General features: G+C 41.3%; 2 protein-coding genes across 2 annotated transcripts in view; both read right to left on the bottom strand.

Moving 5' to 3' along the window:
• Nucleotides 1–553: 553 nt before the first annotated feature.
• The window catches only part of LOC144644286 (CUB and peptidase domain-containing protein 1-like), a 66,446-nt gene continuing 51,143 nt past the window's right edge, over nucleotides 554–15,856 (bottom strand). The window contains exon 4 of the mRNA XM_078503740.1: nucleotides 554–721. The gene's annotated coding sequence lies outside the window, so the exon portion shown is untranslated. The remainder of the gene's footprint in view (nucleotides 722–15,856) is intronic.
• The window catches only part of LOC144644278 (uncharacterized), a 37,991-nt gene continuing 34,313 nt past the window's right edge, over nucleotides 12,179–15,856 (bottom strand). Inside the window, exons 34-36 of the mRNA XM_078503729.1 lie at nucleotides 14,092–15,654; nucleotides 12,977–13,373; nucleotides 12,179–12,428 (exon numbers count right to left, since the gene is read on the bottom strand). Of these exons, the coding sequence (XP_078359855.1) occupies nucleotides 12,410–12,428; nucleotides 12,977–13,373; nucleotides 14,092–15,654 (1,979 nt within the window). The 3' untranslated portion in view covers nucleotides 12,179–12,409. The remainder of the gene's footprint in view (nucleotides 12,429–12,976; nucleotides 13,374–14,091; nucleotides 15,655–15,856) is intronic.

The following is a 15,856-nucleotide window of genomic DNA, read 5'->3' as shown; positions in this document are numbered from 1 at the left end:
TCCTCGGATCTGATGGTGGCTGAAATTTTTTAAAATATTTAAACAATAAAATGTTATGGAAATATTATTTCAAATTATTTTTTCGAGTTTCTGCAATAAAATGACATGTTTTTATTATTTTTCACCCAAAACAGGTGGCTGGACGCTGATTAAGAGAACAGTAATCTCACCAGCAATTATTGATGCAAAGCCAAGTGAATTTATCACGACGGATGACTATGCCTCCATTTCAAATTACTCGAACAGTTTCTTGTTCCCTACAATAGATGCTATTAAAAAGCTACAAAAAGCAATTAACTTCCATCAGCTCCGCTGGTATTGTTACAAGAAAAATCAGGGAAGCGTGTTCCACGTGATGTCAAAAAATAACTCAGCTGGCCACAGAGTTTTAAGCTTTTTTCTTAAAAGTTCTAAAAAGCATGCAGAGGCGTGTGACTCCTTTGTCAGACTCCCGGATGACAACTCGACTCTTTCAAAGGACTGCCAAAAGTGGGGTTACAACGGTACGAGTGGAGAGATAAATCAGTGGGGATATTTTAACAACAATGGCCAGCTAAGAATCTACCGTAATGTGACAGTGTGGGTTAATGGAAGAAAGGCATTCTCGTCAAGCCCGCCGGGGAGATGTTGGTGTGATGATCTAGCTGGAAAGTCGAGTTTAACTGATGGAGATATCTGGGAGCTGTACTGTCGCTAGACGTCTTCGTCCACGTGTATGGTTCTAAGATACGAAAGTACCATTAATGTAGGCTAACGAATAGAGGTATTGGACGTGATCATAATTAAGGAGTTGCTATCCCAAACTGGAATATCAAGCGTCAATCTCACATCAGGCCTTACCCTGGGTCCTCAAGTTTTCTTATGTCTGATGCAATTCTACCTTGAAGGTATCAACCTTTAAGTTTTCCAATAAGGCAAAGTTGGCTATTTCTAGGCCCAGGGGGGGGGGGGGGGTACTCTGGCTTGTTAGTGACGGGGATGATCGAAGGATTTTTTTGGGTTAGAAATTTTCGATTCCGGGATTTTTTTGGGTTGGAAAATTTGGCAAGTATTTTTTGGGGTGTCTTGATTTAGATAGGGGATTTTTTGGGTATTAAAAACGAACTAAAGTGCCTTGGCGCGGCCTTGGCGTATTTATGGTATGATGAATAAACAAAACGAGCGTTCTTTGTGTTATGTTTTTGCACCTCCTAGCAATTTAGGGGTAATTTGACAAGGGATTTTTTGGGGGGTTATTTTTGGTTCAGGGATTTTTTTGGGTAATGTTGGAAGACTTAGGGATTTTTTTGGGTCCTGAGATTTGCCTCCATTCGATCATCCCCGTCATTTACAAGCCGGAGTACCCCCCTGGGTTTCTAGGTAAAGGTGAAGGCAACTCCAATCCTTATGATCTGTAGCCTCCCACGCAGTCGTTCTTAGGGGCGATCGTGAAACACGATCGCCCCTAAGAACGACTGCGTGGGAGGCTAAATGATCTGAGGAGCTTGATGGCATGAAGCTACTAGGGGTGTTGCTACTCTCCCTTGATTGGATAGTACATCATAACAACATATTTTAAAGTAATCAAATTTGATTAACATCCAAAATAGAAATATGCTTACATATTTCGATGTTGTTGAAAAGTGCAAAATTGGTGCCCAATGACCCGTTTGTTTGGTGATCGTTTTTTTTTTTATCGATCACCAAAACAAGGATCAGTTGCAACCAATTCTACACAATTCAACAATGTCAACTCCTGACTACAATTACTCTGTATTTAAACCTATTTTGATGTTAAGTCGCATCATTATCAATCAAATAATTACAAGGCAACAGTGCCATTTTATATCGTGTAACTTTTTTAAAGAAAAGCTAATTAAGCCGAAGGTGAAAACTACTATGCTACGAAGCCAACACATGTACGAATTGGAACAGGTGAAACTTTTCAAAACGGTGCTCTGGAAAACAAAGAAAAATACCAAATTACACCAAGGGTAAAGTTGCACCACAACATATATACAAAAAGGAAAAAATGTCGGGGTTGGGTGGCGGGGGGTTTGTGGATAAAATGTTCATCGATGGTGTAGAGAAAATCCGCAGTTATTTGAATGGGATCAGTTAATGTGAATTGATTTAATAAATAAATACATAAATTACCTTTATTTATACACGGTTGTCTTTAAAGCTAGAAGCCTGTGGGCCGCGTAGTCCGAATCGAATTAGAATTTAGAAGTGTTGGTTTTGTGGAGGGAGGAAAACTGGAGAACCCTCGGAGCAAGGACGAGAACCAACAACAAACTCTACCCTTGACTCCGGGTCTGGAAATCGAACCCGGCCCACAGTGGTGGGAGTTGAGCGCTCTCACCAGTGCACCATCCCTGCTCCCCGTTTTCACAAATTCTACGACAACCCTCCTTCTACCAATGCTGCAACTAATGACTGGTCCCCTGTGAACGTGAGAGCCATGAAACAGCAACTGAAAAGGGATAAAAACGTAAGAAATCGGCTCTGACACTTCGTTCCAAGAAAAGGTTCAAAAGACAACGTACAGATATTTTACATGTTTATTACTGCTGCTGCAATTTACAGAAAAATCATCTAAAATGCCAACCTATTTCATTACAGCCTGCAAAAGAGTAAATACGACCTGGAATGAATACATAAATTATGATTGACTGCGTTTTTTATAATCGATAAAGCCCCAAAAATTACTGCTTTTTTAAATGCAGAGCAGGGAACCTTATTGTTATTAAGAGGTAACAAGAACTGCAAGCAGTTTATAATCGTGCGGGTAATGTTTGACCACCTGACCTCTTTCAGTGCTTTGGCTTAAAGGCACGGCGCTGCACAGTAAAATCTTTAGAAAAGCAGTCACTCGAGAAACACACAAGTCGTGTTTGCGTTAGTCACGGAGTGAACGTGACATGAATTTCCTTTACCACGTCATCTTTTGCTTTTTAAAACCACATCCCTAGCCGGAAAAATGCCTGCTTACGCATGCAAATATTTCTTTTGTTCCGAATGTTCAATAAAATAAACCCAAACCAGTTCATTTAAAAGAAAGCCAAATCACGCCAAAATAAAAAGTAGACTAAGGCCATCCCGTTGTGTTTCTCCGTTTAGCGTCTTCCGACAAGCTTTTGGTAATTCCCCTGGCGCGATGACGTGTATCCCGTGCTTTGACACATTCTTGCTGAGCTTGCAACTTACGTTTCGATAACGTTTCGATTCTCAAAATACCGTAAACTCAAAACAAAAATTGGGATATCCAGAAAATAAGTCGTCGTTTTACAATATTTAACACATTCCGGGTAAATTGTTAGACTTGTACTCGCTCCGAGCCAAACGCTTGAGTAACACAACAATAAATATTTCACACAAACAGAGCGCAGAGTATTCAAACAGAAAATAGGTGAATGATTATTTATAGCTACAAGCGAGAGATCGCGTGACATGGGTCTGATGTAGTGGTAGTTTTAAATAGCTTGGACATGTCCAAGCGGTCTTTGTTTTCGCTATGTGATATATTCAGCCCTCTCTTCTTGTAAAATATGGAATGAAACAAAATTATACATTTCAGATCTAGAGAGCAGAGTGTTCATGTTAAACGCGAGTGATCGGCTGATCGCTATTAAATATTAAATCTTGCGTGACCGTGACAGAAGAGCCGGCTAGGCCGCGTGGGTCTGGATCGATTTACCGACAAAAAAAAAATTCCGTGCAGATTATGAATCGGGCCCAGGCCCCGCCCGATTAAAAAGTTTTTCAGTATAATGCAAAAATTCAACTGGCCATTGTTTGGCGGAAATAACCTAGATACTTACATACTACATACACGCAGACTTAAGTAACTTAATTGTATTTTACTTAAAATGTCTTGAGGTCTACAAAACTTTGACTAAGGACATAATAATATATAAAGAGTTTGATTAATAATATATAGAGTTTGACTGAGCGAAGCGTTAAGCTATAATCCACTACTAAAACTTCTATGAGAGGGGCTTCTCCTTATAACTTTTGGTGGGATTGTTCCGCCGGGTCACCAACCTTGACCCATTTTAGACTAAAAATATGTCATTTTCCATACCCGTTTTTCATACCTGGCCATCTTGCGTATCTAAAGTGAAAATTATTGCTTTACCGTATCGAATGATAAATTTTGTGTTACCTCGATCTTTTACTTTTTCATTAGTATGTAAATACGCACTTGTGGTTCCCTAAAGACGATTCCCAACTTAAGACCCGAAAGTGAAACCATACCCAAATTCAGACCAAATCAAAGGCTCTTCGAGCAACCTCATGGTAATTCGATGGATGAAGTGCCGACCTCCGCATTTTTTCTAAATAAGTGTCCAATAAAGTAAAGCAATCTCACTTTGCTTTATTTTTCCACGTGAGTTGCGACATTGATGGCTCGTGCTTTCAGGGGTCGTAGCGCTATTCAGTTTTCACAACCAAAATATTTACCGGTTAGTGTATTACCTTTGATCCTTTTAAGCATTAAGTAAATTTGTTTTATGAATATGTTTACTTTTCTGTCAGCACGTATAGCGTTATTTTTGAGCAGCGAAAAAAAATTGAGAGAAAAGATACGCCCGAGCACTTCGTGTATCTGCTCGAGTCAAAAAGATGAAAAACGGATGACGTGACACGAGGTGACGTGACGCGAAACAAAAACGTGCCGTGGATGTTGTGTTGACTAAAACACGTCACAAGGCGAGCGTAATAATTTTAACAGTTTTTAAGCGTAACTATATGTAGTTCATTGGTGCTATCAGTAATGTCACAATCTCACTTAATTTGCCTTCGAATGTTTTCTTGCGTGAATGGGTCATTGATAGTTTTTTTCTTCAAATAAGCGTTCAATAATGTAACACAATCTCACTTTATTTCCCTGTGAATTTCCATGGGAATTGCGTCATTGATGGTTCGTGCTCTCAGGCTTCGTAGCGCGAATTCTATTTTATCACAAAAAATATTTAAGTGTAACCTTTGATCCTTTTTAGCATTAAGTAAATTTGTTTTGTGAATATGTTTACTTTTCTGCCAGCACGTATAGCGTTATTTTAAGCAGCCATTAAAATTTGAGAGAAAGATGCGCGTTTCTGCACGACTCAAAAAGATGAAGAACGGATGACGTGACACGAAGATGATGTGACGCGAAAAAAAAACGTGCATGAATGTTGTGTTTACTAAAACGCGTCTTTGAATGTTTTCTTACGTGAATGGGTAATTGATAGCCTATGCTCTGAGGCTTCGTTGAGCGAATTCTTTTCTCTTTTATCACCAGAGGATAAGTGGAAGTGATCCTCTTTCGATTTGTTTTGTGAAATTCAATTTAGTTCCCTGAAAGAGAGAGACCCTGGAACGAGGTTGAGATTTGATTGACATGTGCTGAATGCGTTTAAAGGACCTTTCTGTCAGCACGTTTCTCGTTTTAATGCTAAATTAATTGCGGTTTGATATCAGAATCGAGTGAGTGAGTGTTCGAGTGAGAAAATGCGGCCCATAACATAACCTCATTACCATTCGGTAAAAAGGCAAAATGCATGACCCATCTTCGAACCAAAATGACAAAATTTATGACCTATTTTCAGACCAAAACTGCTCAAACACTATCCTGTAAGGGTGTCACATACCAAAACACCTTATATAGCTGGAGAAACCCCCCACTTATGTCCAGAAATGCACGCAACGACGAAAATGACGAAATTGACGAAATTTCGTCAAATTCGTCATTTGACGAAATTTCGTCAAATTCGTCAAGCCAGCAAAGTTATGTCATTTAACTCAACCCATGCAGTGCTGACGAATTTGACGAAATTGACGAAATTGGCGAAAATGACGAATTTGACGAAATTTCGTCAAATTCGTCAAGCCAGCAAAGTTATGTCATTTAACTCAACCCATGCAGTGCTGACGAATTTGACAAAATTGACGAAATTGGCGAAAATGACGAATTCGACGAAATTTCGTCAAATTCGTCAAGCCAGCAAAGTTATGTCATTTAACTCAACCCATGCAGTGCTGACGAATTTGACGAAATTGACGAAAATGACGAATTCGACGAAATTTCGTCAAATTCGTCAAGCCAGCAAAGTTATGTCATTTAACTCAACCCATGCAGTGCTGACGAATTTGACGAAATTGGCGAAAATGACGAATTCGACGAAATTTCGTCAAATTCGTCAAGCCAGCAAAGTTATGTCATTTAACTCAACCCATGCAGTGCTGACGAATTTGACGAAATTGGCGAAAATGACGAATTCGACAAAATTTCGTCAAATTCGTCAAGCCAGCAAAGTTATATCATTTAACTCCACCCATGCAGTGCTGACGAATTTGACGAAAATGACGAAATTGGCGAAAATGACGAATTTGACGAATTTGACGAAATTTCGTCAAATTCGTCAAGCCAGCAAAGTTATGTCATTTAACTGAACAACTGGAAATGTGCATACATACATGAATGACTCGTTCTTTAGACATGACACTGGTTAAAACATTACAACAACATGCAGTGCTGACGAATTTGACGAAAATAACGAAATCGACGAAATTTTGTCAAGCCAGCAAAGTTATGTCATTTAACTCAACCCATGCAGTGCTGACGAATTTGACGAAATTGGCGAAAATGACGAATTCGACAAAATTTCGTCAAATTCGTCAAGCCAGCAAAGTTATATCATTTAACTCCACCCATGCAGTGCTGACGAATTTGACGAAAATGACGAAATTGGCGAAAATGACGAATTTGACGAATTTGACGAAATTGACGAAATTTCGTCAAATTCGTCAAGCCAGCAAAGTTATGTCATTTAACTGAACAACTGGAAATGTGCATACATACATGAATGACTCGTTCTTTAGACATGACACTGGTTAAAACATTACAACAACATGCAGTGCTGACGAATTTGACGAAAATAACGAAATCGACGAAATTTTGTCAAGCCAGCAAAGTTATGTCATTTAACTCAACAACTGGAAATGTGCATACATACATGAATCCCTCGTTCTTTAGACATGACACAGGTTAAAACATTACAACAACAATTTTGTTGTGGTCTGTTATTCTATTTGCATATTTGTATGAGAATCAACTCAATTATGCAATATTACCAACTTCATGAGATATATGTTCCAATGAAAACAATTAACCTCATTTGGTTTAGGCATCTTTCCTATCCATGCAGAATTTCCTGCTGTCGTAGGAGACGTTGATATACTGAAGCTCTATCGAAATCAGGAATGCCAGTTGCACAGGCTTGACATGTTGACACATTGGACAAGTAAACAGCTAAAAAAAGTACATGTATGTATGTCTCGTTCTTCAAACATGGTCAGGTAAACATGGAGAAGAAAGTACAAGGAATCTTTCGTATCCATGCAGCCTTTCCTGCTGTCCTGAGCAGAGTGTCATTGATATAATGTAGCTCTAGGGAATTCCAGATTGTGTTTGTGATGGAATTGTAACAAGGCTGCAGTTGACTGTACGAAAGAATCACCCTTTTCCTTTTGTTTTACTGCTTTTAACCTTTCCAAAAGAAGGCGTGTAGAACGAAGGAATCCAGTAAAGTCCAGGGCCATTACACTCCCAGAAATCGCCAAGAAATCGATGGTTTGCCGCCATCTTGGAATTAGAAAGCTTACATGACGTATTTTGTGTTATAGAAAAAATCCGCTGTTTATAAAGATCGTAGTCTGAGCAATCTGAGATTACAATGTGTGTCACACAGCGGTTTCCCTTACGCCATGGGTAGGTACGTCATGTAAGCTAATTGCCTCCAAGATGGCGGCATTAATTATTGTTGTGTTTTCAAGAACAATGATTAATTTCTCAAGTAAGTGGAGACTTGGTGTGGCACATTCCAAGCTTTTTGGTTTTCACACAGAGTGAAACACATATACCCGTTCTTCCCAGTACCACAATTGATGTGAGCTTCATGCAGTTCAAACAACTATTAACGTGAAACGCAAAGTCTGGAAATAACACTACATCAAGGAAACTCGAGCTTTCACTGCGTTCTCTGTTGCGAATTCAGAATTTCTTCTTCTTAAAATAAGACTAAATTCTGCATTAATACGCCAGCAAATTTCTTCGCAGTTGGACAAAGAAAGCTTGAAGAGCCACCTGTATATAGATTGAGTACATCCACTCAATTCACAACTGTCAGGAGTGTGATAAAACCTATAAGTGTGATGGACTCACTTTTAATAGTTTCACATCAACAACCTGTGGCACATCAGTCAGTGGATTGACTTCAGTGATGGCTTCAATAATTCTACTCCTCCAAGTATAAGAATATTAGTAACAAGATAGAAAAATTTTACAAGACACTATGTTACCTGCAGATGGAAATGACAAAATCCATAAGAACACTTACCGGTAGGCATGTGAGTTTCCTTTTCGTTATTATATTGTTTTACTATGCCAACTCATGCTATAAACTTGTTGGCTAATAATCATGTCATTGCGGTTTATACAAATCTTCGACTTTGGCAAAACTTTGCCAAAATCCTTACTTTCGTCGAATTCATCGTTTTCGTCGAATTCGGCGCTTTCGTGGTACCCCTCCTCTCGAGCTTGTTCGCTCAAATCTTCGACTTCGGTGAAATTTCGTTGAATTCGTCGTTTTCGTTGAATTTGCCGCTTTCGTGGTACCCCTCCTCTCGAGCTCGTTCGCTCAAATCTTAGACTTTGGCGAAATTTCGCCAAATTCGTCATTTTCGTCGTTTTCGTTGAATTCGCTGCTTTCGTGGTACCCCTCCTCTCGAGCTCGTTCCCTCAAATCTTAGACTTTGGCAAAATTTCGCCAAATTCGTCATTTTCGTCGAATTCGTCGTTTTCGTCGAATTCGCCGCTTTCGTGGTACCCCTCCTCTCGAGCTCGTTCCCTCAAATCTTAGACTTTGGCGAAATTTCGCCAAATTCGTCATTTTCGTCGTTTTCGTCGAATTCGCCGCTTTCGTGGTACCCCTCCTTTTGAGCTCGTTCGCTCAAATCTTAGACTTTGGCGAAATCTCGCCAAATTCGTCATTTTCGTCGAATTCGTCGTTTTCGTCGAATTCGCCGCTTTCGTGGTACCCCTCCTCTCGAGCTAGTTCGCTCAAATCTTTGACTTAGGCGAAATTTCGCCAAATTCGTCATTTTCGTAGAATTCGTCGTTAACGTCGAATTCGCCGCTTTCGTGGTACCCCTCCTCTCGAGCTCGTTCGCTCAAATCTTAGACTTTGGCGAAATTTCGCCAAATTCGTCATTTTCGTCGAATTCGTCGTTTTCGTCGAATTCGCCGCTTTCGTGGTACCCCTCCTCTCGAGCTAGTTCGCTCAAATCTTTGACTTAGGCGAAATTTCGCCAAATTCGTCATTTTCGTAGAATTCGTCGTTTTCGTCGAATTCGCCGCTTTCGTGGTACCCCTCCTCTCGAGCTCGTTCCCTCAAATCTTAGACTTTGGCGAAATTTCGCCAAATTCGTCATTTTCGTCGAATTCGTCGTTTTCGTCGAATTCGCCGCTTTCGTGGTACCCCTCCTCTTGAGCTCGTTCGCTCAAATCTTAGACTTTGGCGAAATTTCGCCAAATTCGTCATTTTCGTCGAATTCGTCGTTTTCGTCGAATTCGCCGCTTTCGTGGTACCCCTCCTCTCGAGCTAGTTCGCTCAAATCTTTGACTTAGGCGAAATTTCGCCAAATTCGTCATTTTCGTAGAATTCGTCGTTTTCGTCGAATTCGCCGCTTTCGTGGTACCCCTCCTCTCGAGCTCGTTCCCTCAAATCTTAGACTTTGGCGAAATTTCGCCAAATTCGTCATTTTCGTCGAATTCGTCGTTTTCGTCGAATTCGCCACTTTCGTGGTACCCCTCCTCTCGAGCTCGTTCCCTCAAATCTTAGACTTTGGCGAAATTTCGCCAAATTCGTCATTTTCGTCGAATTCGTCGTTTTCGTCGAATTCGCCGCTTTCGTGGTACCCCTCCTCTTGAGCTCGTTCGCTCAAATCTTAGACTTTGGCGAAATTTCGCCAAATTCGTCATTTTCGTCGAATTCGTCGTTTTCGTCGAATTCGCCGCTTTCGTGGTACCCCTCCTCTCGAGCTAGTTCGCTCAAATCTTTGACTTAGGCGAAATTTCGCCAAATTCGTCATTTTCGTAGAATTCGTCGTTTTCGTCGAATTCGCCGCTTTCGTGGTACCCCTCCTCTCGAGCTCGTTCCCTCAAATCTTAGACTTTGGCGAAATTTCGCCAAATTCGTCATTTTCGTCGAATTCGTCGTTTTCGTCGAATTCGCCACTTTCGTGGTACCCCTCCTCTCGAGCTCGTTCCCTCAAATCTTAGACTTTGGCGAAATTTCGCCAAATTCGTCATTTTCGTCGAATTCGTCGTTTTCGTCGAATTCGCCGCTTTCGTGGTACCCCTCCTCTTGAGCTCGTTCGCTCAAATCTTAGACTTTGGCGAAATTTCGCCAAATTCGTCATTTTCGTCGAATTCGTCGTTTTCGTCGAATTCGCCGCTTTCGTGGTACCCCTCCTCTCGAGCTCGTTCCCTCAAATCTTAGACTTTGGCGAAATTTCGCCAAATTCGTCATTTTCGTCCTTTTCGTCGAATTCGCCGCTTTCGTGGTACCCCTCCTCTCGAGCTCGTTCCCTCAAATCTTAGACTTTGGCGAAATTTCGCCAAATTCGTCATCTTCATCGAATTCGTCAATTTCGTCGAATTCGCCGCTTTCGTGGTACCCCTCCTCTTGAGCTCGTTCGCTCAAATCTTAGAGTTTGGCGAAATTTCGCCAAATTCGTCATTTTCGTCGAATTCGTCGTTTTCGTCGAATTCGCCGCTTTCGTGGTACCCCTCCTCTCGAGCTAGTTCGCTCAAATCTTTGACTTAGGCAAAATTTCGCCAAATTCGTCATTTTCGTAGAATTCGTCGTTTTCGTCGAATTCGCCGCTTTCGTGGTACCCCTCCTCTCGAGCTCGTTCCCTCAAATCTTAGACTTTGGCGAAATTTCGCCAAATTCGTCATTTTCGTCGAATTCGTCGTTTTCGTCGAATTCGCCGCTTTCGTGGTACCCCTCCTCTTGAGCTCGTTCGCTCAAATCTTAGACTTTGGCGAAATTTCGCCAAATTCGTCATTTTCGTCGAATTCGTCGTTTTCGTCGAATTCGCCGCTTTCGTGGTACCCCTCCTCTCGAGCTAGTTCGCTCAAATCTTTGACTTAGGCGAAATTTCGCCAAATTCGTCATTTTCGTAGAATTCGTCGTTTTCGTCGAATTCGCCGCTTTCGTGGTACCCCTCCTCTCGAGCTCGTTCCCTCAAATCTTAGACTTTGGCGAAATTTCGCCAAATTCGTCATTTTCGTCGAATTCGTCGTTTTCGTCGAATTCGCCGCTTTCGTGGTACCCCTCCTCTCGAGCTCGTTCCCTCAAATCTTACACTTTGGCGAAATTTCGCCAAATTCGTCATTTTCGTCGAATTCGTCGTTTTCGTCGAATTCGCCGCTTTCGTGGTACCCCTCCTCTTGAGCTCGTTCGCTCAAATCTTTGACTTTGGCGAAATTTCGCCAAATTCGTCATTTTCGTCGTTTTCGTCGAATTCGCCGCTTTCGTGGTACCCCTCCCCTCGAGCTCGTTCCCTCAAATCTTAGACTTTGGCGAAATTTCGCCAAATTCGTCATTTTCGTCGAATTCGTCGTTTTCGTCAAATTCGCCGCTTTCGTGGTACCCCTCCTCTCGAGCTAGTTCGCTCAAATCTTTGACTTAGGCGAAATTTCGCCAAATTCGTCATTTTCGTCGAATTCGTCGTTTTCGTCGAATTCGCCGCTTTCGTGGTACCCCTCCTCTCGAGCTCGTTCGCTCAAATCTTAGACTTTGGCGAAATTTCGCCAAATTCGTCATTTTCGTCGAATTCGTCGTTTTCGTCGAATTCGCCGCTTTCGTGGTACCCCTCCTCTCGAGCTAGTTCGCTCAAATCTTTGACTTTGGCGAAATTTCGCCAAATTCGTCATTTTCGTCCTTTTCGTCGAATTCGCCGCTTTCGTGGTACCCCTCCTCTCGAGCTCGTTCCCTCAAATCTTAGACTTTGGCGAAATTTCGCCAAATTCTCGTGGTACCCTCCCTCTCGAGCTCGTTCGCTCAAATCTTAGACTTTGGCGAAATTTCGCCAAATTCGTCATTTTCGTCATTGCGTGCATTTCTGGACATATCTCAAACCCCCGGGTAATACACTAAAATTTTGAGCGAAGTAAGACAAAAGCTAATAAAAGAGAAACTAAATCTAGTGAAGCGTTTGCATATAGTACAAGCGTCCATTATTAAAGCTCTGCTTTTGTAATTAAAAGCCTGTCAGTGGAGTAGTCGGTCACTTGCTATCCTGCTCCATTGCCTGTGTTACTGTTTTCTCCTTCACTGATACATATTGCAATTCCCGTTTGAACAGTTGGCAGTCAAGTCGAGGGCTGACACCTGTTAAGAGATAATCCTTACTGCGATGACCTGCGGTCTGGTATTTTTCCAAAAAAAAAATATGTGTTACTGGTGCACCCCCTCCTAAGAAAAATCCTGGACCCGCCCCTGTTTCTCTATATCTTCATGTCCACGTTAGTCGCTGCTGTATCCGCCTTGTGGTACAACAAAATGTCTACAAACTTCTTTCATACGCTCTGGAGAGCAAGATTTTTTGAAAACTATTACGTACAAGATATATGTTACATACTTATGTTATTACTCTTTCTTTCGATAGGCCAAGTTGTTAGCTAAAGAAACGCTTTCTTGTAGTGACTTATTTCCTCGTTGTGCATATTACTTGGCTCTTGGCCCCTTGAATTATATGGTGTTTTTTGTCTCTATCATAAGGCAAAGTAAATTCTCAGGCCTCCAAAACAACGTTAAATGAAGGGGAAGGAATTATTTAAGAAATTTCTGGAAAACAGGAAAAATGTGCGCGCCTTCTTTGTTTTCTCGACAAGATTTGTCTTAGTTTGTAGTAACTTGCTTGTGCACTATGTACTCACAAATATTTCCCCTGAGGCTTGTCCACCGGCTCACGTACTTCGATGCCAGTACTTGCAAACGTACCCAGCTCTGTTTGTGTCGCTTTATGACATTTCGTGTTGTTGTAATCTGTGTCTATACCATTCTCTTCGTGTACATGAACCTCTATTACGGTATTATCATCTTCCTCAAGAGTGACTTCAGTTGCTTCGCTGTCTTTTGCAGTAGAACGAACTGTTGGGATTTCAAAGTTGCCAGTTTGTAATTCATGCTTAAGGACATTCTTTCCAGCCATTTCACGTAGTTCACTTTGCAAATCGGTGAGAGGGAGAAACAAAGCAAGACAACAAGAAAAGGACCAGTGTGGATTCTGACGCCATTCCTTGAAGAAGCGATAAAAGTACACTGCATATTGGACTAAAAGCAAAGAAAAACCTAACGTTAGCTTTTTGGAAATCAAGATCGAGTCTTCTCCTTCTGCTGCTGCAAGTATTGCAAATGTTGTCCAAATCAGATAGCACGCCTATCAACAATTTAAAGTGTCTAAAGATCAACTGGGCAAAATTTGAACAAACATAAAAGGTTGTTGAGCGATGAGAGTATTCAAATTAAAGGAGTAGTTCATTCTAAAATGTTTTTTTTACGCCAACAAATCCAAAGAGTACTCAAGCCATATGAAATCCTTGTCTCAGTTGTCTGAAGTAGTCCGAAAATCGAGAACCGACCGCCGCCATCTTGAAGTACCTTAGCAGCCTGGCGATGTATACGTGACGTCAAAGAACTCACTCAGAAGTTTGGCATCAAGTTTAAACATTTTTAATTTTGTATTGCCTCGTTTTTCGAAATGCCTGTTTGTGCAGCATCATTTTGTAAAAAATGAGCTCCAAGAGATAGTAAAAGTTGAGCTCCTTGACGTCACGCATACATCGCCAGGCTGCTAAGTTACTCCAAGATTTTTGGACTACTTCAAAAAAGGATTCCATAGGGTTTGAATACTCTTTGGAAGCTCACATTTTGTTGAAGAACATATCTTTGTATTATCTTTTCGTTGGCGTAAAGAAAAAAGTGCCATTTTGAAATGAGCTTCTAAGAGTGGCAGCTTAATTAAACTATAGTATTAAAAGTATCAGTTTACCAATAAGAAGACCGACCACCAAACCATTTGCTCCAAATACCAACATTTTGAATAACACTTTTTCCGTGTACGGATCGGCTGAGGCTGGTAAATTCTCTGCGGGAATTCTACTCACGGCTCCAATACCCAAGTTGACAACAGTAACAGCAAGGGATGCCGACATCAGTCTGTTCTCAGTCACGTCTTGTATGGGAGAGATCCAGCAGAAAAGCATTCCATGCATTCCTGCGATGACCCATGCCATACCAATGTAAGACCTGCTTTCCTGTCCCACAAGAATCAGACCGGATGTAAGGATTACTTTACGGGACATTTCAACTATTTCCCAATACCATGATTTTGCTTTATAGTTCTCAAAGAGGAAACGCAATGCTGTGATCATCTCCATGTTAGAAACTTGACCCTGAGGAGTCTTGGCGTCTCTTTGCGATGATATCACTTTTCGTTGTCTCCAAAGGGTTATGAATGAGGCAGCAGGCAGAGCAAAGATGTAGGCGGCAGAAATGTATGCCACGATGAGCAAATCGTTGTACTTCCTACCTTGGCATAGAACGCTGTAATCTGCTCTCAGGTACTTTTGACACATCTCTTCATTTTCATCTCTGCAAAGTTTCCGGCAAGCAAGTGGTACGACATTAGCTGTCTTGGAACATGTACTCAAGTACGTCACGTACAGGAAGAAAAATAAATTCCTGTATACGAGCTCTTTTGTCTTCGAGATCTCTCTTGACCTTTCCTCGTCATTAAGGCTTTTGCTTCTTAAAATTAAAACTTTACGCACCTCGTAAACGACGCAAGAAACGCCAGTAACAGCAGCATTTATTGCCATCATCAGAAACAAGTTCCCAAAGGCATCCAAGTGTAATCCCGAAGAAAGGCAGTGAGCAGGCGCTATTTGTAGCACATTCAACTGGAGTATTTCTGAATATTTGCCGATAACTTCAAGGGAGTCTGGCCATTCTATGTACGAGAAAGCCTCCAGTATACCATGAGTGAGTTGATAAAAGCCAATGACGATTTTAAGTCTTGAAAAGCACATGTCCATTAGAGAACGTTCCTCGTCCTTCTTCGTTTTCCTTTTGCTCGTCCACACCAGTAGCGCAATGGTTATCAATAATACTGCCGCTATGATTGACAACTGTCTCACCATCCACTTCCTTGATGGACATTGTTTGCATGTTTTCAGTTGCTTGTAGTATCCAGAACTGCAAACGTCACAAAATGGACCCTCGTACCCTTTCTCACATCGGGAATCTAAACCACCCTTGCAAGCCTCCTTTATTGGGCATTTGTATGGGATTGGTATCGGATAAGGGAATTGGACCGAGAAAGCATCCAATGCTGGAGAAGAGGTCAAGAGATTTCTAATATACTTTCTGTAGCGATCTTTGTGTGTCTCATTCCGCCATTCCCACCAATGACCAGATTTCAAAGAGGCGTAATCATCTTGGCATTTCAGTCCACCTTGTCCACATTTGTGACATTTCTCAAACATGTCAGTTCGATAAAAACCTTCCAAGCATGTACAAGCACGGTATCCAGCGAAAAAGTCTGTATCTGTTCCTGTTGAGAATTTAAAGAGGAGCTTTAAGATTTTTTGATTAATTGAATGTCGCTGAGAGATTATGGATCAGTATGTAAAACTAAAAAAGGGAAGCCTTTTTCTGGTCTCTGTTAAAAAGTCGAGAGGCAAAACGCAGGCATTTTGAATTATACCGACACATGCACATGAACTTGAACCATTTTTTTTTCAGTTTTTTTCCAT

Source organism: Oculina patagonica, chromosome 2, assembly GCF_052425735.1.
Source record: "Oculina patagonica isolate OP01 chromosome 2, crgOcupat, whole genome shotgun sequence".
Taxonomy (NCBI): domain Eukaryota; kingdom Metazoa; phylum Cnidaria; class Anthozoa; order Scleractinia; family Oculinidae; genus Oculina; species Oculina patagonica.
Note: the sequence above shows the minus strand (reverse complement) of the source record. Positions and strands in the feature narration are given on the sequence as shown.